The 27140-nt window shown below is 44.0% G+C and overlaps 1 protein-coding gene across 1 annotated transcript in view; it reads left to right on the forward strand.

Moving 5' to 3' along the window:
- Positions 1-2283: 2283 nt before the first annotated feature.
- Positions 2284-27140, forward strand: part of LOC122932418 (sialic acid-binding Ig-like lectin 5) — a 61181-nt gene continuing 36324 nt past the window's right edge. Inside the window, exons 1-2 of the mRNA XM_044286803.1 lie at positions 2284-2299; positions 9783-9866. Of these exons, the coding sequence (XP_044142738.1) occupies positions 9812-9866 (55 nt within the window). The 5' untranslated portion in view covers positions 2284-2299; positions 9783-9811. The remainder of the gene's footprint in view (positions 2300-9782; positions 9867-27140) is intronic.

Genomic DNA, 27140 nt, shown 5'->3' on the forward strand with positions numbered 1-27140 from the left:
AAAGTCAATGGGGGACGGATCCATTTTCTATTGTGTCAGATTGTGTCTTGCTCCACATCCCAGGACGGAAAGAAAAATGCAGCATGCTGCTCTCCGGTATGAAAATGGAACAGAATGCATTTTGGAGCATTCCATTCTGTATGGTTACATTTTGTCCCCATTGACAATGAATGGGGACAAAACGGAAGCGTTTTTTCTCAACCCTGCCGGATCCAGGAAAAAGGCTAGTGTGAAAGTAGCCTAATACATTTCTATGGGCACAAATAATGGTTCAGTTTCGTTCCGTTATGTACGACGAAAAATAAAGTCCTGTCGACTTTTTTTCCTGTCATACATAATGGAACGAAACAGAAACAGCTCTGAGGAGAGAGTTTGAAACTGGATGGCATAAGATTGCGCTGATGGAGACATAATAGGAAAGAAGCTTCTTTCCAGAAAATTGTAGGTCAGAGGATCACCTCATTCCCAGAGGGGTGTCACCCAGGCTAAAGTTTCTCTGGACAACAGGTACTAAAGGAAAGAGATTTTTGCCCAGGCAGTAGGAAACTGGTGAACCTGCGATTCAAAAAGGATTGATGTGTTGAATCAAGAATCTATGACAGATCTTTGGATCTCCTTTGGATCCCTGAGGTTGTGATGCAGATGATGCAGCTTGTGGGGGCAGTGCAGGAGTGGTAACCTTTGGAATTCCAGACAACCATAAATTAAGTTTAAATATTAGAATAGTTGTTCCTAGTGAACGCACCTAACTGCTTAATTCCACCTTCGGTGGTCTTGCTGGATCCATGGCTGAGCAAATTGTTACAGAAGTAAATGTGGATCCACTGTACAACTGAACAAATATGATTTGGGAATACTCCTAAGGGAATCATCCTGGAAGCCTTCTGGTCTTCACTCTTTATACCTGTATACAGAGATCATGACTCCACTGTTGTAAAACCATCAGATCTCTATCTTGTAGCGTAATCTTTGTTTAACTACTGGTGACCCACGGGGGTCAAGAGAAGGGGCAGTATTTGGCTGGGATGAGATACAAAAGAAACAGTACATTCTATTAATCCTCTCTTGGTAGGAGTAGGCTGGTCCGACTTTCTGCCAAGGGTGGGGCTAAGCTAAGGAAAGTCAGTCTAAGGATGTAGAGTGAGGAGTGAGGTGGAATGTGGTCCATTTACCATGAGGCCCTAAGAGACAGATCATCTGTGAGGACCACTACTCCACAGAGCCTGCAGGGTCCAAAGCCACAGAAAATTGGCAACCTACAACATATTAGTCCGCAGAGTGATCAAGCTATCAAGACTCTGCTGCAGAAGAGGTGGGAAACACGTTAAGACACCTTCAAAGCACTTCAGGACGGGTCACTGTACAGAGATCAGGCAAGGTTCATGATAAGAAGCAATAGGTCAAATCCAAAAGTTAGGCAGAAATTGGTGCACAGAACAGGCAAAAAAGCTACAGCACACCTTTAAAGAAAATTAGAGAACTAAAACTTGTTGGTCAGTCATCTTTCCGCAAGGGAAGGTGCTTCAGATACCCATAGGTGGCCAGCAATTGGCTGAGGAAGAAAAAGGTGCATGCTGACCCTTTAAGACCCACAGAGAGAGCATGCACACCCCCTGTTGACAGAGAGAGAGAGAGAGAGAGAGAGGGACTGCCGATAGGAATCAGGCCTCAGCCTGTAGAAGGATGTATAGCACTGCTCTAGTGTCCGAGCAGAGCCCTGGAGCTATAAAGTTGGTGATGAAGGTAGTGAACTTGCCCACCAGCAGGAATAGAGGAGTGCTGTCATAAAAATGGGATCATGACAAAACCCGTGATGGCCTAGGGTAATCAATGAGATGATATCATAAGAAAAACCCTAGGTGGTCTAGAGTAATGAACGGGATCATGATAAATCCATGGTGGTCTAAGAGAGTTATTGGGATTATGTTACACACCGAGTGGTCTACGATAATGAATGGCATCATGATAAAAATCCATGATGGTTTACTTTAGGGTAATAAATAAGATGTTCATAAAGTTCCTGGTGGTCTAAAATAATGGATTGACTCACGATAAAATCACTGATGGCTTGGGACAGTAAGGGGTTGTGTATACAAATGCATCCCCCGAATAAAAAACAATTGGACATCTCAGCCCCCTACAGATGAACTGGGTGCTAACTCCTTGTTGTGTGAACCAATACGCTATTTTGAAATACAGTTTTCTGCAAAATAAGGAAATGAAGAAAAAGAGAACTTGGTTGGGTATTGAGGATTTTTCTACCAGTTGAAAGAACAGAAGGAGTTTAGGAGTCCAATCTGTGAGTATTACCCATTTTACAAACTACAGTATTCCACTGAATTCCTGTGTACATGGAATGGGTGACATTATCAGACTGATTTTACTGGTGCTATGGGAATAAGAATTATTTTACACTAGTATTAGCGTTTAATTCCCATCTTTGGTTTTCATGACTGAGACTGGAATAAACATAGTAAGTGGTGGACAGGGATGGAGTTATGGAAACCTTGTAGCACAGCCCAATCAACTGGGCTGCCTATTTACCAGGGTTATTTTATCTCAGCCATGAAAGGCTGAGATGAGAATAAACAATAAATCTTTAAAATGTGTGGTCCTCCTCATGATGCACTGATTACAAGTTTAGCTGTTACATCTGTATATATCTGTGTTTTATTAATATTAAATGGTTGCTTTTTGTATAAGAAGAGATAGAGATGTATCTATCTATCTGTACATTCTTATCATATGTATCTATCAGTGCATATACCTATCCATCTTACCACTCTTTCATATAATATACAGGTGAAACTCGAAAAATTTGAATATCGTGCAAAAGTCCACTTTTTTCAGTAATGCAAATTAAAAGGAATTGCATTAATGCAGCTTAAAATTCGAACATTGTGAAAAGGTTCAATATTCTCGGCTCAAAGTGTCACACTCTTGTCAGCTATTAATCCATACCCCCTGAGCAAAGGGGACCTCAAAATAGTGACTTTGGGGCTTTCCTAAGCTGTAAGCCATAATCATCCAAATTATAACAAATAAAGGCTTGAAATATCTCGCTTTGCCTGTAATGAGTCTCTTATATTAGTTTCACCTTTTAAGTTGCATTACTGAAATAAATGAACTTTACATGATATTCTAATTTTTCGAGTTTCATCTATATATAGAACGTGGAACATAGAAAATGAAAAATACTCCAAAAAAATTAATAAACAATAAATTATGATATTTGGGGATGAGCTTAGGCTTTCATATAACACAAGGTTTCTTTCCTTGAGAAGCTCTCTTTTCAAAAGAAGAAAATCACAGACCAAATACAGTTGCAAGAAAAAGTATGTGAACCCTTTGGAATGATATGGATTTCTGCACAAATTGGTCATAAAATGTGATCTGATATTCATCTAAGTCACAACAATAGACAATCACAGTCTGCTTAAACTAATAACACACAAAGAATTACATGTTACCATGTTTTTATTGAACACACCATGTAAACATTCACAGTGCAGGTGGAAAAAGTATGCAAACCCTTGGATTTAATAACTGGTTGAACCTCCTTTGGCAGCAATAACTTCAATCAGACATTTCCTGTAGTTGCAGATCAGAGGTGCACAACGGTCAGGTGAAATTCTTGACCATTCCTCTTTACAAAACTGTTTCAGTTCAGCAATATTCTTGGGATGTCTGGTGTGAATCACTTTCTTGAGGTCATGCCACAGCATCTCAATCGGGTTGAGATCAGGACTCTGACTGGGCCACTCCAGAAGGTGTATTTTCTTCTGTTTAATCCATTCTGTTGTTGATTTACTTCTATGCTTTGGGTCGTTGTCCTGTTGCAACACCCATCTTCTGTTGAGCTTCAGCTGGTGGACAGGTGGTCTTAAGTTCTCCTGCAAAATGTCTTGATAAACTTGGGAATTCATTTTTCCTTTAATGATAGCAATCCGTCCAGGCCCTGAAACAGCAAAGCAGCCCCAAACCATGATGCCCCCACCTGTCACGAGGGTGTCAAGAGCCACGTCTGACTCAGTTTTACCCGGGGTCAGGAAGTCGCAGCGGGTGGCTGCTCGCTCTATGTCTAAAGATAGTGCTGTTTATTAATGGTAGTTTTCTGGGTTTGCCTTGCAATCCTTTTTGGCTCACTCAGGGATCCGTAGCTTCTTCTCCTCAGCTGTTTCTTGTCCAGCAATCCCAACCTCCTTATATTCCCCTCTCTCACTTCTCTGGTTGCCAGATATAGAGCTTCCTGCCTGGACTTCTATACTGACCCACTGGAGCTGTGTAGCTGTGATTCCTGGTTGTTGTTCCAGACCATTACCCTCCGGATCCCTGTTGGGCTTTTGTTGTCCGCTGTTGTCGCCCACCTGGGATTATATGTTTTGTCTGTATTGTCTGTCCTCTCCTTGGTGTTTTTCTTTAGTGTTAGTGGTGCGGACTAGTGTTCCCACCGCCCTATTCACTACGTAGGGCTCATGTCAGGGAAAGCCAGGGTTTAGGCACGTGATCGGCGTACGGGTGAGGAACCCGTCTAGGGACGTCAGGGCAGTGAGGTGCCAGCCTCAAGGTGAGTTAGGGGTCACCACCTTTCCCTCTCCCTTGGACAGGGCCTTCCCATTTCCCTCCCTTTGTGTCATGTATGTGATCGGCACGCCGGTCATGATATTATATCTGGCCACCAGAGAAGTGGGAGAGGGGTATATAAGGAGGTTGGGATTGCTGGACAAGAAACAGCTGAGGAGAAGAAGCTACGGATCCCTGAGTGAGCCAAAAAGGATTGCAAGGCAAACCCAGAAAACTACCATTAAGAAACAGCACTATCTTTAGACATAGAGCGCGCAGCCACCTGCTGCGTCTTCCTGACCCCAGGTATAACGGAGTCAGACGTGGCTCTTGACACCCTCGTGACACCACCACCATACTTCACAGTTGGGTTGAGGTTTTGATGTTGGTGTGCTGTGCCTCTTTTTCTCCACACATAGTGTTATGTGTTTATTCCAAACAACTCAACTTTGGTTTCTGTCCACAGAATATTTTGCCAGTACTGCTGTGGAACATCCAGGTGGTCTTGTGCAAACTGTAAACGTGCAGCAATGTTTTTTTTTGGACAGCAGTGGCTTCCTCTGTGGTATCCTCCCATAAAATCCATTCTTGTTTAGTGTTTTACGTATCATAGATTTGCTAACAGGGATGTTAGCATATGCCAGAGACTTTTGTAAGTCTTTAGCTGACACTCTAGGATTCTTCTTCACCTCATTGAGCAGTCTGCGCTGTGTTCTTGCAGTCATTTTTACAGGACGGCCACTTCTAGGGAGAGTAGCAGCAGTGCTGAACTTTCTCCATTGATAGACAATTTGTCTTACCGTGGACTGATAAACAGCAAGGCTTTTGGAGATACTTTTATAACCCTTTCCAGCTTTATGGAAGTCAACAATTCTTAATCGTAGGTCTTCTGAGAGCTCTTTTGTGCGAGGTATCATTCACATCAGGCAATTCTTCTTGTGAAAAGCAAACCCAGAACTGGTGTGTGTTTTTTATAGGGCAGGGCAGCTGTAACCAACACCTCCAATCTCATCTCATTGATTGGACTCCAGTTGGCTGACACCTCACTCCAATTAGCTCTTGGAGATGTCATTAGTCTAGGGATTGACCTACTTTTTCCACTTGCACTGTGAATGTGTACATGGTGTGTTCAATAACAACATGGTAGCATTTAATTCTTTGTGTGTTATTAGTTTAAGCAGACTGTGATTGTCTATTGTTGTGACTTAGATGAAGATCAGATCACATTTTATGACCAATTTGTGCAGAAATCCATATCATTCCAAAGGGTTCACATACTTTTTCTTGCAACTGTAAATATCAAACAGTTCAACCTTTACTGACCTCAGTCTTGCAGTTATTATCCATTTACACTGAGTGGTTTCAAGAAGTGCAATTATTTGGTGGCTTCAGGATACACAAGGTGATGCAGTTTCCAAACATAAAAAAAAAATGAATTGAACACTAAAAAGTTAGAAACCGACTTCATTAGTCAACTGACTAAGACTCACGCATTTCACTCCAGTGTTTATACTGGTATCAAGGATCTCCCCTTTGCAGCCTACTCATCTATTTTGGAGATGGCACACAGGTCACGGTCTGGCTCTGTAATGTGACTTCAGCATTGCGTTGACTCTCTGTGGTCCCCTGTGCACTGTTCTTTCAGAACACACATGGTGCTCAGTTCTCATCTGCAGACTCTCTTGTTGCTACTTGTGTGTCAAGAACGCACATTTCTCTCTCTCTCTCGCTCTCTTACATTCTACCAGGAATTTCTTGTCTAGTCCTAAAATGGCTTGCCTACAAGTCTCCTGAACTTTGGTTCCACCCTTCTTTGTTGGATATATCAGGTACAAAGCCCTTAGATACTGTGTTAGGCTCTTCATGCACAATGAGTGCAACCTCTCCGGGTATAACAGATGGGTCTCTGTTGACTCTTCAACTGCACCCAGACTATGTTAATTCACATAGTCTCATACCAAACTCTCAACTGTTTCTACTTATCTATGACAATTTCTCTCTCTTTGGTCAGGGGACAATCAGACCCCACTTCAGGCCTTCCTCAAACTCATTAAATTAGGTAGTGGGTCAGCTTTTATACCAAAGGCTGCTTTCATGCTACCCTTCCCATTGACTACTCCACCCAATCCAGTCTAATTCAGGACTAAACTATCATACACATATAAAGCCTGTACAAGACTCCACTGTAGCTATTTCACCAGACTATTAAGATACACAGTGGCATAGCAAGGGGGGGGGGAGGGGGGCGGCAATGCCCCAGGCACAGAGGGTTGAGGGAACATCCGGGCAGTTCAGTGATTTACATGGTGAAGTAGGGAGCCGTCCGCTCCCTACTTCACCGTTCTAATGAGTTCGGTTGTTCCCCAGGGGGCCACACATATTGATACTGGCTGTGTAGGAGGAGTGGGGAAGACAGGGAGACTATACAGCCAGCAGTGTGATTTGTGTGACCGCGCCTTCTGCTGCTGGGAACATTAAATGTGGTGATCATCAAGGAAACAGATGAGTATTTAAGTTTTATTTTTTAATGGTGCTGGATAGGGCACTAGGGGCGAAAAGTGAGCATTAATGCTGCAAGGGTTGCACAAGGAGGGCATCACTGCTGCAAGGGGGCATAACAAGGACATAACTTCTGTGCGGTGGGTACAGTGAGGTCATAACTACAGTGAGGCGGCACAAGGAGGCCATAAGTACTGTGAAATGGCAACGAGGGGGACATAACTGCTGTGAGAGGGCATACTATGGGCATAACTACAGTGAGAGGGGCTAAATGTGGGTTAACTACTCTGAGGGGGAACAAGGAGAACATAACTACTCTGAGGGGGCACAAGGAGGACATAACTACTGTGAGGGGGCACAATATGGATATTACTACTGTGGAGGGCACAATGTAGGCATTTCGATTGTGAGGGAGCACAATGTGGGCATTAATACTGTGTGGTACTACTAAGAGGAACGCATTGCCTTATATTACCCTGCTATACATTGAGATGGCTTGGTCTTACAGGGCCAGCACAGCGCCTACTGCTGGGGATTTGCCAGGGACATTTAGCATCCCCTGTTCATGTGATTATTCATTTTGTTCTATCATCACAAGGACCTTATTCCGGATCCAGTGGACATCTCGCCAACACTCAAGCAAAACCCTGGATGAGGTAGGATCAGTTTGTTCTTCCATTTATCACAAGGTGTTTTGGTACCACCATGTACAGATGTAGTAGAGTTAACATTCAAAGACTTAACTCAAATTTTTTATCGTGATATCCAATAACAAAAGCCATTGAAAAGCAATTGAAGATGTCAACTTAACGCAACTAGTTTAGTTAACACATCTGGTTAAGCATCTGTACCCTATGGATGTGTATAGTTATGCATTGGGTGAAGTTAGAGGAGTGGCTTAGTGCGCAAAGTTAGGTTTTCCTTCTTTATGCAAACCTGTGTGGCAAGTGGAGGGGGGGGCATGCTGAATCATTGCAGATGCTGGAAAGCCTAGCTACATCTCTGAAGACAGGAATTATCCTGAATCCCATAAGAACTTAACTACATCCTTTTCAAGGTTTGAGCATACCACTAGGGTTGAGTGGACACCTTGAAGTTCGGGTTCGCCGGATTCGGCCGATCTTCGCTGCAAAGTTTGAGTTCGGGACCCGAACTTGACCCGAACTTGACCCCGAACCCCATTGAAGTCACTGGGGACCCGAACTTTGGGGCACTAAAATGGCTATAAAAAAGTAATAGAAAGGGCTAGAGGGCTGCAAAAGGAAGCAAAATTGGAGTAAGAGCAGGACAATTGCTCTGCAAACAAATATGGATAGGGAATGACTTAAAATAGCATAAAATATAAAAAAAAGTTAAACATAATGATCTTGAACTAGGAGGCAGAATTCAAAGTGGAGTAGGAGGTTGAAGTGGCGGTGCAGGTGGAAGTAGTGGTGGAGGAGGAGGAGGTAGCCAACACTGTTTTTGTAGGTTTTTTTTTTTTTGTTTTTTCCCTTTATTTTATTTTTTATTTATTTTTTAATTTGGGAAGACCCAAAAAAATTGGGAAATAGAAAAGAGAATGCAAAGATAAAGTGTGCTGCCGTATAACAATGGCTGGGTGAGGCCGGTATACATGTCTATTTTGCACAAGGTACGGACAAGTCCTGTGGGATCCATGCCTGGTTCTATTTAATGAACGTGAGCTTTTCCACATTGGCTGTGGACAGGCGGCTGCGCTTGTCTGTGATAACTCCCTCCTGCCGTGCTAAACACACGTTCAGACAATACACTGGCTGCAGGGCAGGCCAGCACCTCCAAGGCATAAAGGGCAAGCTCAGGCCATGTGTCCAATTTGGAGACCCAGAAGTTGAATGGGGGCAGACCCATCAGTCAGTACGTGTAGACGTGTGCACACATGCTGCTCCACCATGTTGCTAAAATGCTGCCTCCTGCTAAGACGTTCCATATCAGCTGGTAGTGCTGCAGCCTTTCAACAAGCTTTATTAAATGCCCGAACACCGAACTCAAGCCCAAACTTTTCCGGCAAAGTTCGGATTTGGGTCCGGTTACCAAAAATCACAAAGTTCGGTACGGACCCGAACTTTACAGTTCGGGTTCGCTCAACACTGCACACCACAGCTCTCCCCAAAATTAGTTTCCAGAGAATTTTACAGAGCTAACTACTTAGGCTGATGATACAATTTGGCTGTCATCGTTTAGGAAACATTCTTCTGAGCTGGGAACAGGCCCACATAACGATGTCTCAAACCTCTGATTCACTACCTCCATGACCTCCAGTCAACCCTTTCTATCTATCGAGAACCAAGCTTGCTCTACACAGATCTTCAGAATTTAGGTCCACACACAGATCATCAACAAGCTCTGTCACTAGTAAACACCAACTCTTCCTGGGGCTTGCCAGTCACCTGTACCTACAGTATGTTTCGACTGTCACCCTCAAGGCTCTCATTCAATGAGATAATCAGAGCACAGCATGCTTAATGGGCCTGTCATCTCTAAGCCAAAATGTAGTCCATTCAAAGGAATAAGCAACCATAAAAAGATACACACCAGTCCATTACTCAGTTAACGGCTCTTACATTCATATCTGCTTTAGCCTAAAGACAACAGTTTGTCTCCAGCCACAGATAATGAGATGATGAACTCTGTTTTATCCAGATTTCTACAGCATAATTTGTACTTAAAGTTCTACCATCTCTGTTCAATCATTACTCAAGGTAAACCAAGCGTTCATTTCAATATCACGATGAAGGAAATCATGTTGATCTATCTTGTGGTTATCCATTCTCTCTTCTGGGAAGGTAAGAATGACTTCAAATTCTAGATAATAATATATTCACAAAGTGACTCAACTGTTTATGAGAATTCATTTCATTTCATTTATAATCTATAAAACGGTTAAAAATAACTCTTCTTACATAATATCCTACTGGATACTGAGTAAGACTCTGTTCACACCTGCTTTCATCATTTCCATTGCTCTGCTCTTTTTTATGAGAAGAAGAATGAAAATGACAGATGTGTCAAATCTGTCAGATTTCGTTTATGGTAACTGTCATTTTACCAGGCAAAAAAGTGCAGTATGCAACAGAGGTTAGAAGTCACATGTGAATACAACCTAACATTACATTCACGCGACCGTTAAATAAAAATTTAAGGGTATGTACAGTCGTGGCCAAATGTTTTGAGAATGACACAAATATTCGTTTTCACAAATTTTGCTACTAAACTGCTTTTAGATCTTTGTTTCAGTTGTGTCTGTGATGTAGTGAAATATAATTAAACGCACTTCATACGTTTCAAAGGCTTTTATCGACAATTACATGACATTTATGCAAAGAGTCAGTATTTGCAGTGTTGGCCCTTCTTTTTCAGGACCTCTGCAAATCGACTGGGCATGCTCTCAATCAACTTCTGGGCCAATTCCTGACTGATAGCAACCCATTCTTTCATAATCACTTCTTGGAGTTTGTCAGAATTAGTGGGTTTTTATTTGTCCACCCGCCTCTTGAGGATTGACCACAAGTTCTCAATGGAATTAAGATCTGGGGAGTTTCCAGGCCATGGACCCAAAATGTCAATGTTTTGGTCCCCGAGTCACTTAGTTAGCACTTTTGCCTTATGGCCCGGTGCTCCATCGTGCTGGAAAATGCATTGTTCTTCACCAAACTGTTGTTGGATGGTTGGAAGAAGTTGCTGTTGGAGGGTGTTTTGGTACCATTCTTTATTCATGGCTGTGTTTTGGGGCAAAATTGTGAGTGAGCCCACTCCCTTGGATGAGAAGCAACCCCACACATGAATGGTCTCAGAATGCTTTACTGTTGGCATGACACAGGACTGATGGTAGTGCTCACCTTTTCTTCTCCGGACAAGCATTTTTCCTGATGCCCCAAACAATCGGAAAGAGGCTTCATCGGAGAATATGACTTTTCCCCAGTCCTCAGCAGTCCATTCACCATATTTTCTGCAGAAGATCAATCTGTCCCTGATGGTTTTTTGGAGAGAAGTGGCTTCTTTGCTGCTCTTCTTGACACCAGGCCATCTTCCAAAAGTCTTCGCCTCACTGTGCATGCAGATGCGCTCACACCTGCCTGCTGCCATTCCTGAGCAAGCGCTGCACTGGTGGCACTCCGATCCCGCAGCTGAATCCACTTTAGGAGACGATCCTGACGCTTGCTGGACTTTCTTGGACGCCCTGAAGTCTTCTTAACAAGAATGGAACCTCTTTCCTTGAAGTTCTTGATGATCCTATAAATTGTTGATTGAGGTGCAATCTTAGTAGCCACAATATCCTTGCCTGTGCAGCCATCAGCAATGATGGCTGCACGCGTTTCTTTGCAGGTCACCATGGTTAACAATGGAAGAGCAATGATTTCAAGCATCACCCTCCTTTTAACAGGTCAAGTCTGCCATTTTAACCCTATCAGCCTGACATAATGATCTCCAGCCTTGTGCTCGTCAACATTCTCACCTGAGTTAACAAGACAATTACTGAAATGATCTCAGCAGGTCCTTTAATGACAGCAATGAATCGCAGTGGAAATTTTTTTTGGGGATCAAGTTAATTTTCATGGCAAAGAAGGACTATGCAATTCATCTGATCACTCTTCATAACATTCTGGAGTATATGCTAATTGCTATTATAAAAACTTAAGCAGCAACTATTCCAATTTCCAATATTTATGTAATTCTCAAAACTTTTGGCCATGACTGTACACCTTGGGAGGCAATTTTTTAAATACTACTTTCACTTTGTGCCTGTCATCTAATAAACCTTATATCTAAACTACTGAGAGGTCATAAATAGAGATGAGCGAATTCCTAAAAAATTTGATTCAGCCGGTTCGCCGAATTTTCCGAAAATATTAGATCCTAATTTATTTGCAGTGAATCGCCTTCAAAGAAGCTATTTCCTGGCTGCAGAAAGCCTGTGAAATAATACTGTGAGTCAGTATGACATGCAGATGACTGGCGTCACTCTTAGAATCAAGTACACACTTCACTTATTTGGGCAGTTATGGGGCCAGAACTGACCAAATAACTGAAGTATGAACTCAGCCTTGCAGGTCGATGTTAGCGCCAAGAAGAAGCGCACTCCTTTTACACCGCCGTCAGCTGACTCCACATAGATGTCTACAGAACCTGTTCTATTAAACGCTTATACAAGAAGCCCCCCCCCCCCCGACAGAGTGGAGAGGGTGTCAGCAGAAAGTTTGCATTGACGTCACTGATTATTTGGTCCTTCCTCTGATCTGTCAGAACAATAACTAGAGATGGCCTTGCAGTTCGCCCGGCGGTCGTTTTGCGGCAAATTTTGGTAGTTCGCGATTCCCGAATATGCAAACCTATAGCGATATTCTTTTGCATTGCGACAAACTTTGACCCATGACACATCCATCAGGTGGGACAGGACAGCCAATTGAAATGTTTCAGCACATGAACACACCCCCACCCTATAAAAGAACCCGATATGGCAGCCATTTTACATTCTGTGTTTTGCCAGTGTAGGGAGAGGTTGCTGTGTGGAGCAGGGACAGGCTGTTAGGGACACCAAACGCTAGCTAATATGGCCACAAAAGTCCTTTTAAAGACTGGTATAGGTGTGCTATTAATAGGTGTGATATAGATAGATAGTGATGAGCGAGCACCAAAGAATTTGGGTGTTCGACCCAAACACATTGCTATATTCGTGTGCTCGGCTGAGCACCCGAGTATAATGGAAGTTAATGGGAGATAACCAGGTACCCCCTGCTCGGAAGAGAAGAGGGTGTGTGGTTTTCAAAAAAAGGTTAGAAATTGATGAAACCCAATCAAAATGGTTTGGAAACAGCATTAAGAGGATAGCTGGATGCAACTTAGACTTCTATTATGTACAACATACAATAGACAACCACATAAAGGCTGTATGCCAAAACCCAGGTATGTGCAAGCCATCAATCTATCCATGAGACAGATGACAGGCTTAGTCAGCATACCTTACAATGGCAGCCTTGTGCACTATGAGATATTCCAAACCAGCTCTCATCTGACTGAGAACCAGTAAACCTCAAAGTTGTTTTGCATCTGTTGGATGGCTTGGGTGGACCTGCATACCTAGATCAATATCATTAGTGCGACAAAAAGTTTTATGATTGTCCACACATAATATTCAATAACCTTTCTAAACAGTTTCGCCATGTAAAAACTCATTTACATAAACATGGGCATATGAAAAATACATGCAAATGAGCAGAATCCGCCTTGTTTTTCAGCTGTCATAAGACTATGAAAACAAATAGATGGTGCTATTGAATTATGAACAGCGCCCTCTATTGGTTTCACAGTCTTATGACAAGACAAATTATCTTGTCAGAAGACTATGAAACCAATAGAGGGCGCTGTTCATAATTCAATAGAGCCATCTATTGGTTTCATAGTCTTCAGACAAGAATATTAGACTGAGTCTTATAACAAGCTTATTAGTGTAGCCTTTTGCATGGAAAATTAGCAATTAGAATATTTGCGATCTACACTAGGATGATATCTGACACTGGGAAAGCTTGGTAATAACTCAGTGATAAAATCTGACACTGGGAAAGCTGGGTAATAACTCACGATCTACATTGAGTTATTACCCAGCTTTTCCAGTGTCAGATATTATCACTGACTTACTACATAATTATTACATAATATTCGCTATATTGCTATATATTCTGGGGTGCCTGGGGTTCTCCCATTGACTTCCGTTGTATTAAATTGTATTCGAGCACCCAAATTATTCGGCCGTGCACTTGGATCAGCCACGCATAGCGATGCTCGAGCCGAACAGTAGTTCGGCTGAGCATGCTCGCTCATCACTAATACTTATAATATACTTTCTAACATAGAATTATATTATAGTGCATTTATATTGTGCAGCAGTTGTGCAGTGTGCGGTTCTGCTGCGATACCACAGCTAAATAGGGGGACAAACGCTATTGGAACAATTAATTGCAACGCGTGTGATATACCTGTTGCCCCCCAAAAAAAACTGATTGAGGGGTGCGATATACCTATAATTTACTTTGTAACATAGAAATTATATTATAGTGCATTTGTATTGTGCAGCAGTTGTGTGCGGTTCTGCTGCGATACCGCAGCTAGATAGAGGGACAAACGCTATTGGAACAATTAATTGCAATGGGTGTGATATACCTGTTCCCCAAAAAAAGCTGATTGAGGGGTGTTATATATCTATAATTTACTTTCTAACATAGAAGTTATATTATAGTGCATTTGTATTGTGCAGCAGTTGTGTGCGGTTCTGCTGCGAAAACCACAGCTAGATAGTGGGACAAACGCTATTGGAACAACTAATTGAAACGGGTGTGATATACCTGTTTCCCCCCAAAAAAATTTATTGAAGGGTGTGATATGCCTATAATATAATTTCTAAAATGGAAATTATATTATAGTGCATTTGTATTGTGCAGCAGTTTTGTGCGGTTCTGCTGCGATACCGCAGCTAGATAGAGGGACAAACGTTATTGGAACAATTAATTGCAACCGGTGTGATTTACGGTACCTGTTGCCCCCCAAAAAAACTTTGATTGAGAGGTGTGATACACGGTATCTATAATATACTTTCTAACATAGAAATTATATTATAGTGCATTTGTATTGTGAAGCAGTTGTGTGCGGTTCTGCTGCAATACCGCAGCTAGATAGAGGGACAAATGCTATTCGAACAACTAATTGAAACGCGTGTGATATACCTGTTGCCCCACCTGTTATTGAAGGGTGTGATATACATATAATATAATTTCTAACATGGAAATTATATTATATTGCATTTGCATTGTGCAGCAGTTTTGTGCGGTTCTGCTGTGATACCGCAGCTAGATAGAGGGACAAACGTGATTGGAACAATTAATTGCAACCGGTGTGATATACGGTACCTGTTTCCCCCAAAAAAAACTTTGATTGAAAAGTGTGATACACGGTATCTATAATATACTTTCTAACATAGAAATTATATTATAGTGCATTTGTATTGTGAAGCAGTTGTGTGCGGTTCTGCTGCAATACCGCAGCTAGATAGAGGGACAAATGCTATTGGAACAACTAATTGCAACGCGTGTGATATACCTGTTGCCCCCAAAAAATTTTTATTGAGTGGTGTGATACCTATAATATACTTTCTAACATAGAAAGTATATTATAGTGCATTTGTATTGTCCAGCAGTTTTGTTCCGTTCTGCTGCGTACTGCAGGTATATAGAGGGACAAGCGCTATTGGAACAACTATTTGCAACTGGTTGCTCCCCAAAAAACTGATTGAGGGGTGCGATATACCAGCTTCCACCCAATACTGATTGAGGGCTGTGATATACCTGTTTCCACCAAATACTGATTGAGCGGTGCGATATACCTGCTTCCAACAAATACTGATTGAGGGGTGCGATATACCTGCTTCCACCAAATACTGATTGAGGGGTGCGGTATACCTGCTTCCACCAAATACTGATTGAGGGGTGTGATATACCTGCTTCCACAAAATACTTATTAAGTGGTGCCATATGCCTTCTACCACCAAATACTGATTGAGTGCTGTGATATACCTGCTTCCACCCAATACTGATTGAGGGCTGTGATATACCTGTTTCCACCAAATACTAATTGAGGGCTGTGTTATACATGCTTCCACAAAATACTGATTGAGGGGTGCGATGTACCTGCTTCCAGCCAAATACTGATTGAGGGCTGCGATATACCTGCATCCACCAAATACTGATTAAGGGCTGCGATATACCTGCCTCCACAAATACTTCTCTTCTCTAGGTACATAGGCACAGGGTCATTTTGAAAATGACTGGCAGAGGAAGAGGCAGGACGTTCGTTCCGCAGGGGTGGTAGGGGTCTGGCAGGTGCACCAGGCCAGAGCCTAAGTGGGAAGTTGGAGAAGGCACATGCAATTACTTGAATGGGCGAACCAGAGTTGGTTGGGTGGCTCACTCAGCCTTCTGCTTTTGCACCCTCCTCATCCTCTGTATCTGCACTCTCCTCACTTTCTGCTGTGTGCACCCCCAAATACACCACCACCAATATAGCCCCTCGACTCGAGTCAGAGGAATTATTTTTCCATCCATTCCAAGACCTTACTGATGCACAGCCATTCTTGACATCGGATGAGGAAGAGGAGATAGCAATGGCCGCCACCCAGCGGTTTGACAACAGTACCCAGATCAGCCAAAGGAGGGAAGTACCCGCTGTTGCTGCCTACTCTGAGATCTCAAATGTCAGTGGTGGTGAAGGTGATAATAATGACGTGTCAATGGATGTCACGTGGGTGCCCGCAAGAGGGGAAGGGGAGGGGAGTTCAGAGGGAGAGACGGAACAACAGAGAGGGAGGAGAAGGAGGATAAGCAGGCAGAGCTTGCAGGGCACAGGAGGCAAAAATCAGACTTCAAATGTATCTGCCGCGAGCCATCCACCATGCACGGTCACTTCTGGTGCTCCCAGCAGTGTCAGCTGCTGACAATAGTGTTGCCATCTGCAGCCTGTGCTGTCAACACATAAGTTGCGGTAAACCCAACACTCACCTAGGGACAACCACCTTAAGAAGGCACCTGGACTCCCATCACCAAGCCCAGTGGGAGCAACGCCGTCAGATCCAACAAAGCCACGCTCCCGGCGCTCCACGTTCTGCCTCTTCTCATTTTCCTCTCTCCTCCCATTTGTCCTCCACTCCACCTTACACCGTGCCGTCGTTGCGTTCATCTGGCAGAAGAAAGACTTCCGTGGCCCAAATGTTCCGAGCGTAAAAAAATGACACCCGATAATCCTCTTGCCCAACGGCTGACCGCTGGCTTGTCGGAACTGCTAGCCCGCCAACTACTGCCATATAAACTGGTGGACTCAAAGGCCTTTAGAAGATTTGTGGCCATTGGCACACCGCAATGGAAGGTCCCTGGAAGGAAATATTTCTCCTAGAATTGCATCCCTGAGCGATATGGCCACGTTCAGCAACAAATTAATATATCTCTGGCACACAGTGTCGGTGCCAAGATACATCTGACCACAGACACGTAGTCTAGAAAACACGGGCAGGGGAGGTACATAACTTTTACTGCCCACTGGGTGAACCTTCTGATGGCCGTCAAGCATGTAACCCGTGGCACCCGTGTGGATTTGGTGTTACCACCAAGTATTGCATATAGGCCTGCCTCTTCTTCTTATCCTCCTACTGCATCCTCTGTCTCCTTCTCAGCTGACTTCTCCTTTTCCACTGCTACCTCCTCTTCCGCTGCACCCCCCAAGATCCCCAGAACCTATTCGACGTGCCAGGTGAGACGTTGTCATGCTGTGCTGCAGCTGTTGTGCCTGAAAGCCAAGAGACACACCGTTCTTGCACTGCTTTCAGCTCTGCGGTCACAGGTTGATCAGTGGCTAACCCTGCTCAATTTGACAGTTGGCAAAGTGGTGTGCAACAACGGTGCCAATCTGCTGACCGCGCTGAAACAGGGCAAAATGACTCACGTGCCGTGCATGGCACACGTCCTAAACTTAGTCGTGCAGCAATTTGTTGCCAAATAACCCGGTGTCCAGGACATCTTGCGGCAGGCCAGGAAAATCTCTGGCCATTTTAGAAGATCTTTCACGGCCATGGCTCCCCTTGCTGATGTTTAGCGGTGACACCACTTGCCCGTCAGACGTCTGATTTGTGACTGCCTGATGCGCTGGAACTCCACCTTGTATATGCTCATTCGCGGTGCATGCAGACTTCTGTGGCCATTTGATGAGATCACTAAACTGGTCAGTAGCAGCCAGGGCACCATCAGTGACATCGTACCTTACACCTTCTTTCTGGAGCATGCATTGATTTGTGTCATTGACCAAGTCGTCGAGGAGCAGGAGCTGGAAGATGAGGAAGTCGCTATGCTTAATGAATTCCTGGGGGGGGGGGCTACTCCATCTGAGACAAGTCAGCAGGAGTCTGAAGAGGAGTGAGAGGAGAATGGTGGCTGGGGGGAGGAGAAGGAGTAGGAGCAAGAGAAGCATGCTTTCAACTTTTCGGACATCCATGGTGTTGTCCATGGCTGGGGGAAGTAGACCGAGGACAACTTTCTCCTAGGTGATGAGCAAGATCCAGGGCGCTCCATCACTTCCAATTTAGTGCAAATGGGGGCCTTCATCGGATGAGGAAGAGGAGGTAGCAATGGCCGCCACCCAGCGGTTTGACAGCAGTACCCAGATCAGCCAAAGGAGGGAAGTCCCCGCTGTTGCTGCCTACTCTGAGATCTCAAATGTCAGTGGTGGTGAAGGTGACGATAATGACGTGTCAATGGATGTCACGTGGGTGCCCACAAGAGAGGAAGAGAAGGGGAGTTCAGAGGGAGAGACAGAGCAACAGAGAGGGAGGAGAAGGAGAAGAAGCAGGCAGAGCTTGCAGGAAACAGGAGGCAAAAAGCAGACTGCAAATGTATCTGGAGCGAGCCATCCACCATGCACGGTCACTTCTGGTGCTCCCAGGATGCCGGCACATGGCTCCGCAGTGTGTGCTTTTTTTAACGTGTCAGCTGCTGGCAATAGTGTTGCCATCTGCAGCCTGTGCTGTCAACGCATAAGTTGCGGTAAGCCCAACACTCACCTAGGGACAACAACCTTAAGAAGGCACCTGGACTCCCATCACCAAGCCCAGTGGGAGCATCGCCGTCAGATCCCACAAAGCCACGCTAGAAAGATCTTCTAGTCGCTATGCTTAATGAATTCCCAGGGGGGCTACTCCATCTGAGACAAGTCAGGAGGAGTCTGAAGAGGAGTCAGAGGAGAATGGTGGCTTGGGGGGAGGAGAAGAAGTAGGAGCAAGAGGAGCATGCTTTCAACTTTTCGGGCATCAATGATGTTGTCCGTGGCTGGGGGGAGGAGACCGAGGACAACATTCTCCTGGGTGATGAGTAGGATCCGGGGTGCTCCACCGCTTCCAATTTAGTGCAAATGGGGGCCTTCATGCTTCTGTGTTTGAAGAGGGACCACCATATAAAAAGCATAAAGGTCAAGGACCAGTACTGGGGGGCAACGTACTTAGACCCCCGGTACAAACACAAAATGGCGGACATGTTACCTTCATCACAGAGGGCTGGCAGAATGCAGAATTTCCAGGCCTTGCTGTGAGAGATGCTGCATTCTGCTGTTGCGGGGGCTGGCAGAGGAATTTTCCACCCACATCGAAACATGTAATTGAATTTCCTCATGCCAGCCTACACATATCCGCCACCACCCAGAACAAAGATTGGTCCTTGCCTTATGTATATACAATGGCATAAAAGGCCTTTTCTGTCAGGTGAATGCCTATTGGCCGACAGTTACATTTTTATCCTGTGACCGCCTAATGTACCTCTAGCCACAGAATCCAAAGTTCTTTACTGTCAGGTGAATGCTTATTGCCTAATTTTTGGGGCCTATACTGGCCGATAGTTACATTTTCATCCTGTGACCACCTAATGTACCTCCAGCCACAGAATCTAAAGTTCTTTGCTCTCCAAAGTTCTTTGTGGAGGTACATTAGGTGCCAAATCATAATGAGGTGGTTATTATGGGGGACTTCAACTACCCAGATATAGACTGGGAAACTGAAACTTGTATATTTCATAAAGGAAACAGGTTCTTGGCAATAACCAAGGACAATTACCTCTCCCAACTGGTCCAAGACCCGACTAGAGGGACAGCCATACTGGACTTATTATTAACCAATAGGCCTGACAGAACAACAGATGTGCAGGTTGGGGAACACCTGAGAAATAGTGATCATAAAGTAATAGCCTTCCAATTATCATTCAAAAGAGCGTTTCTACAAGGAGAATTAAGAGAGGCCATAGGCCTAACTAACTGGGACAAAGTCCTTAAAAGTAAAAATACAGCCACAAAATGGGATATCTTTAAAAGCGTCCTAAAATCTCATTGTGAGAGGTACATACCGTATGGGAATAAAAGGTTAAGGAACAAAAAAAAACAATGTGGATAAATAGAACTATAAAGAAAGCAATAAATGACAAAAAGAAAGCATATAAATCACTCAAACAGGAGGGGAGCACGGAAGCACTAAAAAACTATAAGGAAAAAAATGAAACATGTAAAAAAAAAATAAAAGCAGCCAAACTAGAGACCGAGAGATTAATTGCTAAAGAGAGTAAAACTAACCCTAAAATGTTCTTTAATTATATAAATGTTAAAAAGTATAAATCTGAAGGTGTCGGCTATTTAAGGAGTAATGAGGGGGAAGTCGCAGAGAGCGACGAGGAGAAAGCAAAGCTGTTAAATATTTTTTTCTCAGATGACAAGCAGAATGCAAAAATAAATTCCCCATTAAAAGTGTCCTGTCTGACCCGGGAAGAAGTACATCAGCGACTTAAAAAGATTAAAATAGACAAATCACCAGGACCGCATGGCATACACCCCCGTATCCTAAGGGACTTAAGTAATGTCATAGCCAGACCCTTATTTCTGATATTTGCGGATTCTATTCTGACAGGGAATGTCCCACAGGATTGGCGCATGGCAAATGTGGTGCCAATATTCAAAAAGGGTCCAAAAACAGAGCCTGGAAACTATAGGCCGGTAAGTTTAACATCTGTTGTGGGTAACTGTTTGAAGGTTTTCTAAGAGATGCTATCTTAGAGCATCTCAACGGAGATAGGCAAATAACGCCATATCAGCATGGCTTCATGAGGGATCGGTCATGCCAAACTAATTTAATCAGTTTCTATGAGGAGGTAAGTTCTAGAATTGACAGCGGCAAATCAATGGATGTCGTATATCTGGACTTCTCCAAAGCATTTGACACTGTACCACATAAAAGGTTAGTATATAAAATGAGAATGCTCGGACTGGGAGAAAACGTCTGTAAGTGGGTAAGTAACTGGCTCAATGATAGAAAACAGAGGGTGGTTATTAATGGTAAATACTCAGATTGGGTCACTGTAACTAGTAGAGTACCTCAGGGGTCAGTATTGGGCCCTATTCTCTTTAATATATTTATTAATGATCTTGTAGAAGGCTTGCATAGTAAAATATAAATTTTCGCAGATGACACTAAACTGTGAAAAGTAATTAACACTGATGAGGACAGTATACTACTACAGAGGGATCTGGATAGATTGGAGGCTTGGGCAGATAAGTGGCAGATGAGGTTTAACACTGATAAATGTAAAGTTATGCACATGGGAAGGAATAATGCAAGTCACCCGTACATACTAAATGGTAAAACACTCGGTAACACTGACATGGAAAAGGATCTAGGAATTTTAATAAACAGCAAACTAAGCTGCAAAAAACAGTGTCAGGCAGCTGCTGCCAAGGCCAACAAGATAATGGGTTGCATCAGAAGGGGCATAGATTCCCGTGATACGAACATAGTCCTACCACTTTACAAATCGCTAGTCAGACCACACATGGAGTACTGTGTACAGTTCTGGGCTCTAGTGAACAAAGCAGACATAGCAGAGCTGGAGAAGGTCCAGAGGAGGGCATCTAAAGTAATAACTGGAATGGGGCAACCACAGTACCCTGAAATATTATCAAAATTAGGGTTATTCACTTTAGAAAAAAGACGACTGAGAGGAGATCTAATTAATATGTATAAATATATCAGGGGTCAGTACAGAGATCTATCCCATCAGCTATTTATCCCCAGGACGGTGACTGTGACGAGGGGACATCCTCTGCGTCTGGAGGAAAGAAGGTTCGTACACAAACATAGAAGAGGATTCTTTACGGTAAGAGCAGTGAGACTATGGAACTCTCTGCCTGAGGAGGTGGTGATGGTGAGTACAATAAAGGAATTCAAGAGGGGCCTGGATGTATTTCTGGAGCGTAATAATATTACAGGCTATAGCTACTAGAGAGGGGTCGTTGATCCAGGGAGTTATTCTGATGCCTGATTGGAGTCGGGAAGGAAGTTTATAGTCCCCTAAAGTGGAGAAAATTGGCTTCTACCTCACAGTTTTTTTTTTTTTTTTTTTTTTTGCCTTCCTCTGGATCAACTTGCGGGATAACAGGCCGAACTGGATGGACAAATGTCTTTTTTCGGCCTTATGTACTATGTTACTATGTAGTCTGCAGAATGTAAGGCAATGAGACTATATCTTCCCCATATGCCCATGTTTATGCAAATGAGTTTACATGACAAACAGTATAGAAAGGTTATTGAATATAAATTTTAGGACAATTAGAAAACTGTAAATTTTTATGCAGCCCTCCTAAGGGTCCATTCACATACATACATTCCTGCCCCATAGAGAATAAATGGGTCCGAACACGTTCCGCAATTTGTGAAACGGATGCGGATCCATTCTGCGGACATGTGAATGGTCCCTAAGCAGTGAGAGGCTACAAGACTGCCATTGTACCATATGCTGACTGTACCTGTTTCATGGATAAGATTACATATGTTATAGGTAATGATGTATTTAAAAAAATAATATAGCATCTATAAAAAAAAAAAATTAATAGGTAGGAAAATATTGATAAAAAAATTCATTAATGGTAGGTAAAATAATTACTATACAAAATCTAGAATATTTGCAATTATAAAAAGTCTTTGTGTAGGAAAATTTTGATCTCTATTAGGGCAGAAGTGTTTGGGGGCATAGTATAGATATGAAACTTCAGTTCCAAGCACCATCTGCTGTTTACAAACACAAATTGCACCTTGATTCTTCTAACTACTCTTTTTACGCACTTTGTTACCTAATTAAAACAGGATATTGCTCTGCGTTCACACGATTCTACTGTGATCGCTAACACTGCTACATCTGTATGTTGACACAGGGCCGTGGTGCCACCATTGGCACCCTGGCCACTCTTCACCATCTGCCTACATATTCGGCAAATGGCCATGTTCACCCCCTCCAGCGGCTTATCGAAAAACTGCCACACCGACGAATAGGTGATTTTACCCCTAACACTCCGCACTGACTGACTGCTACCAACGCTGCCTCCACGAACCCCTGAACTACTACTTTTCGGGCAGGCAGGAGGTCTACTCCAGGCACGTTTAGCTTCCGATCTTCCACTGCTGCCACCCTGCTGACTCCCGGCCACGCTACCGACCTTGGATGGGCAGTAGCTGCTGATTGACCTCTAGTAGCTCGTCCTCGCTGTATAGTGGAGCTGAGCCCACAGCATATAATACTTCTCTGGCTGAGGGAACAGAAAAGGACAGAGGCAGGTTGAGGACAGGTTAGGGCTCAGGGTCTGCTCCCGGGCCATGCCAACTAAGTGTTGTGTCTGACAAACCAACCGACTCTTGGCTGGGGGTGTCTGAATGTTACTTGGGACGAAGTGGATGACTGAGTCAACCATTCAAGAACTGCTGGGCTGCTTGTCAAGACACGACTGCTAGATGACACAGGGAGCTCAAAAAAAGGCTTTAGAACATGTAACTGCACCACTGAACGGCAAATAATACTTTTGTTTGCCATTAATACACGCCAAAAAGGGCTGAAATTTTTCCACTTCACCACACAATGGCTAATATGTAGTGTTGACCGAGTATCTGAGCACAATGGAAGTCAATGGGAGAACCCGAGCATTAAACTAGGCACCCCCTGCTCTGAAGAGGGGAGGGTTTCTGGTTCATAGGAAAATGTCAGAAATTGTTTTGTCATGTAAACTCATTTGCATAAACATGGGCATGTGGGGAAGACATGCAAATAGTGTTTCAGCTGAAAAACTGATTCTGCTAATTTACATGTCTTTACCATATGCCCATGTTTATGCAAATGAGTTTACATGACAAAACAGTATAGAAAGATTATTGAATATAATGGTTGGACAATTAGAAAACTGAATATTTTTATGAAGCCCTCCTTAGCAGTGAGAGAAGAGTTAGCTGGCATACAAAAAAAAAATTATATTACAATTTTTGTCACCATAATTATAATTAGAGGTGGGACGTATCCAATTTTTTCCAAATCCGAATCCGAAAAGGTTCTCGAATCTATTGAATCTTTCGAATCTCGAATCCTACGAATCTTGTACATAACAATTGTGTGAACGGTGTAAGAAACAAAGTGATCCAAACACTTATGGGGGGGATCTGTGGATGACACTGCTATATAGGGGGAACTGTGGATGGCACTGTTATGGGGGATCTGTGGATGGCACTGTTTTGGAGGATCTCTGGATGGCACTGTTATGGGGGATCTCTGGATGGCACTATTATGGGGGATCTCTGAATGGCACTGTTATTGGGGATATCTTGATGGCACTGTGATGGGGGATCTGTGGATGACACATATATAGCATTTTATGCTATGTGCCATCCACAGATCCCCCCCATAACAGTGTCCCTGCATTGTGAATGACCCCCAATACAGGGGCTGGGGGCCGGCATCTGGATTAGGAATGACAGCGGGGACCGGTGCAGTCCCTGTATTCAAATGCACCGGCCCCGCTCACTGTAGTATAATCTTATGATCTAACCTGCATTGTTAAGATTTAATAATCCATCAGTATTACTTACATTACAACATTAAGTTCCGTAGCAGAGAGGAGGGAGGAGGCAGGCCGGGAGGACGGGCGGATGGCGCGTCAATCACTACGTCATGTGCCCATGCCACCTGCTTCATTCATAAAGTGGGTGGTGCAGGCACGTGATGTAGTGAGTGACGTGCCGCCCGCCCATCCTCCCGGCCTGCCTCCCCCCTCCTCTCTGCTACGGAACTTAATGTTGTAATGTAAGTAATACAGATGGATTGTTATATCTTATCAATGCAGGTTAGATCATAAGATTATACTACAGTGAGCGGGGCCGGTGGATTAGAATACAGAGACTGCACCGGTCCCCACTGTCATGGATTCGTCGGATTCGAATTTAGTAAATGAGGTCGGGATTCGTGTCCACAAATCCCTCGAATCCAACATGATTCGAGGGATTCGTGGATTCAACGGATTTGTCGTCCCACCTCTAATCATAATGGTCTAGATGTGCAGGTCCCCCCAAGCTATCCAACTCAGATCTGGCAGTTTTGAGACTTACCATCTCTCAGTCAGATGAGAGATGGGCTTTAATGTCTCATTGTAAGGTATGCCGACTGTGAGGAATACTACAGCCATGTCCTCACACCCACCATTTGCTAAAAGATGGTGGAGGAAAGCTCCACAGGGGGGGCCTGGGTCAAAGCCGCAGCCAGATAGCAGAAAACTCCTAGCAGGCCACATTTGGTTACATTTCACACACTCCAGCATGGATCCTGCAGAAAAAACCCCAACAGGAGATATCAGCCCTTGCCAGGATCAATGATACCTCCCAGACATGTTGGCACCTACATTTAATAATGAATAATGAATCGCCCAGCCATTGCAGGCGCAAACCAGATACATATTTTTGCCCCAGTGGACACGAAGAACATGCCCATGGTCTTTGTTTGACGGTGGGATGCCAGGAAAGGGAGATATCCATATCTCCCCACAGAAACCCAATAGCGGCACCATGCTTGGACTCTAGTTGTAGCCGGAACCCAGGCAGATCTGTTGGTCCCAGAACCATCTCCCTGTGACCTTCTGGACTGGAGCTATAAACCCTAAAAGGTTTTGTGGGTCATTTGCAGCCAGTCCAGCAGAGAGGGGTGGACCCCTCCCAAAGGCCGGGAGGGGAGGGACCGGCTTCAGGTTAAAAGGCTTGTGCCAGCAAGCGGGCAGGTCTTTTTCTGAAAAGGGGTCACATCGTGCAATGTGTTTGGAGGGACCTGCAACCGGCTGACATCACTGCCTCCGACGTGAATACAGCTAAGAACTCATCACTACCCAAAGGACTCATATATCTGGTAAACTGAATTTTGCTCTGCTTAACCCTGTTTTACTTACATCACCTGTATCTGTAACCTCAGACCACTGTATATATTCTCTGCGTATATTGTGTCATCTAGTGTGTGCTTAAGGCGATTAAATATACAGTATAATCTAATCTTGTGCTATCTTGTATCTCAATCACGAATCCCCACGTCCGTGTTTCGGCCTAGTTATAAGCTACCGTGGGTTGGTTTCTCACCCTATATAATCCCGTTAGCGGATCAGGCTTATATCAAACGAGAAGCTGGTGGCTAGGGATGAGCGAACTCGAACTGTATAGTTCGGGTTCGTACCGAATTTTGGGGTGTCCGTGACACGGACCCGAACCCGGACATTTTCGTAAAAGTCCGGGTTCGGGTTCGGTGTTCGTCGCTTTCTTGGCGCTTTTGTGACGCTTTCTTGGCGCTTTTTGAAAGGCTGCAAAGCAGCCAATCAACAAGCGTCATACTACTTGCCCCAAGAGGCCATCACAGCCATGCCTACTATTGGCATGGCTGTGATTGGCCAGAGCACCATGTGACCCAGCCTCTATTTAAGCTGGAGTCACATAGCGCCGCCCGTCACTCTGCTCTGATTAGCGTAGGGAGAGGTTGCGGCTGCGACAGTAGGGCGAGATTAGGCAGATTAACTCCTCCAAAGGACTTGATTAACTGATCGATCTGCAGCTGTGGATCATTGAGCTGCTGATCCTCAATTGCTCACTGTTTTTAGGCTGCACAGACCGTTTGTCAGTCTCATTTTTCTGGGGTGATCGGCGGCCATTTTGTGTCTTGTGGTGCGCCAGCACAAGCTGCGACCAAGTGCATTTAACCCTCAATGGTGTGGTTGTTTTTTGGCTAAAGCCTACATCAGGGTGAAGCTGTCACACCAAGTGCATTTAACCAGCAATAGTCTGTTCATTTTTTGGCCATATACAAAATCAGGGGCAAGCTGCGCCTGTCACCAAGTGCATTTAACCCTCAATGGTGTGGTTGTTTTTTGGCTAAAGCCTACATCAGGGTGAAGCTGTCACACCAAGTGCATTTAACCAGCAATAGTCTGTTCATTTTTTGGCCATATACAAAATCAGGGGCAAGCTGCGCCTGTCACCAAGTGCATTTAACCCTCAATGGTGTGGTTGTTTTTTGGCTAAAGCCTACATCAGGGTGAAGCTGTCACACCAAGTGCATTTAACCAGCAATAGTCTGTTCATTTTTTGGCCATATACAAAATCAGGGGCAAGCTGCGCCTGTCACCAAGTGCATTTAACCCTCAATGGTGTGGTT

Source organism: Bufo gargarizans, chromosome 1 (assembly GCF_014858855.1).
Source record: "Bufo gargarizans isolate SCDJY-AF-19 chromosome 1, ASM1485885v1, whole genome shotgun sequence".
Taxonomy (NCBI): domain Eukaryota; kingdom Metazoa; phylum Chordata; class Amphibia; order Anura; family Bufonidae; genus Bufo; species Bufo gargarizans.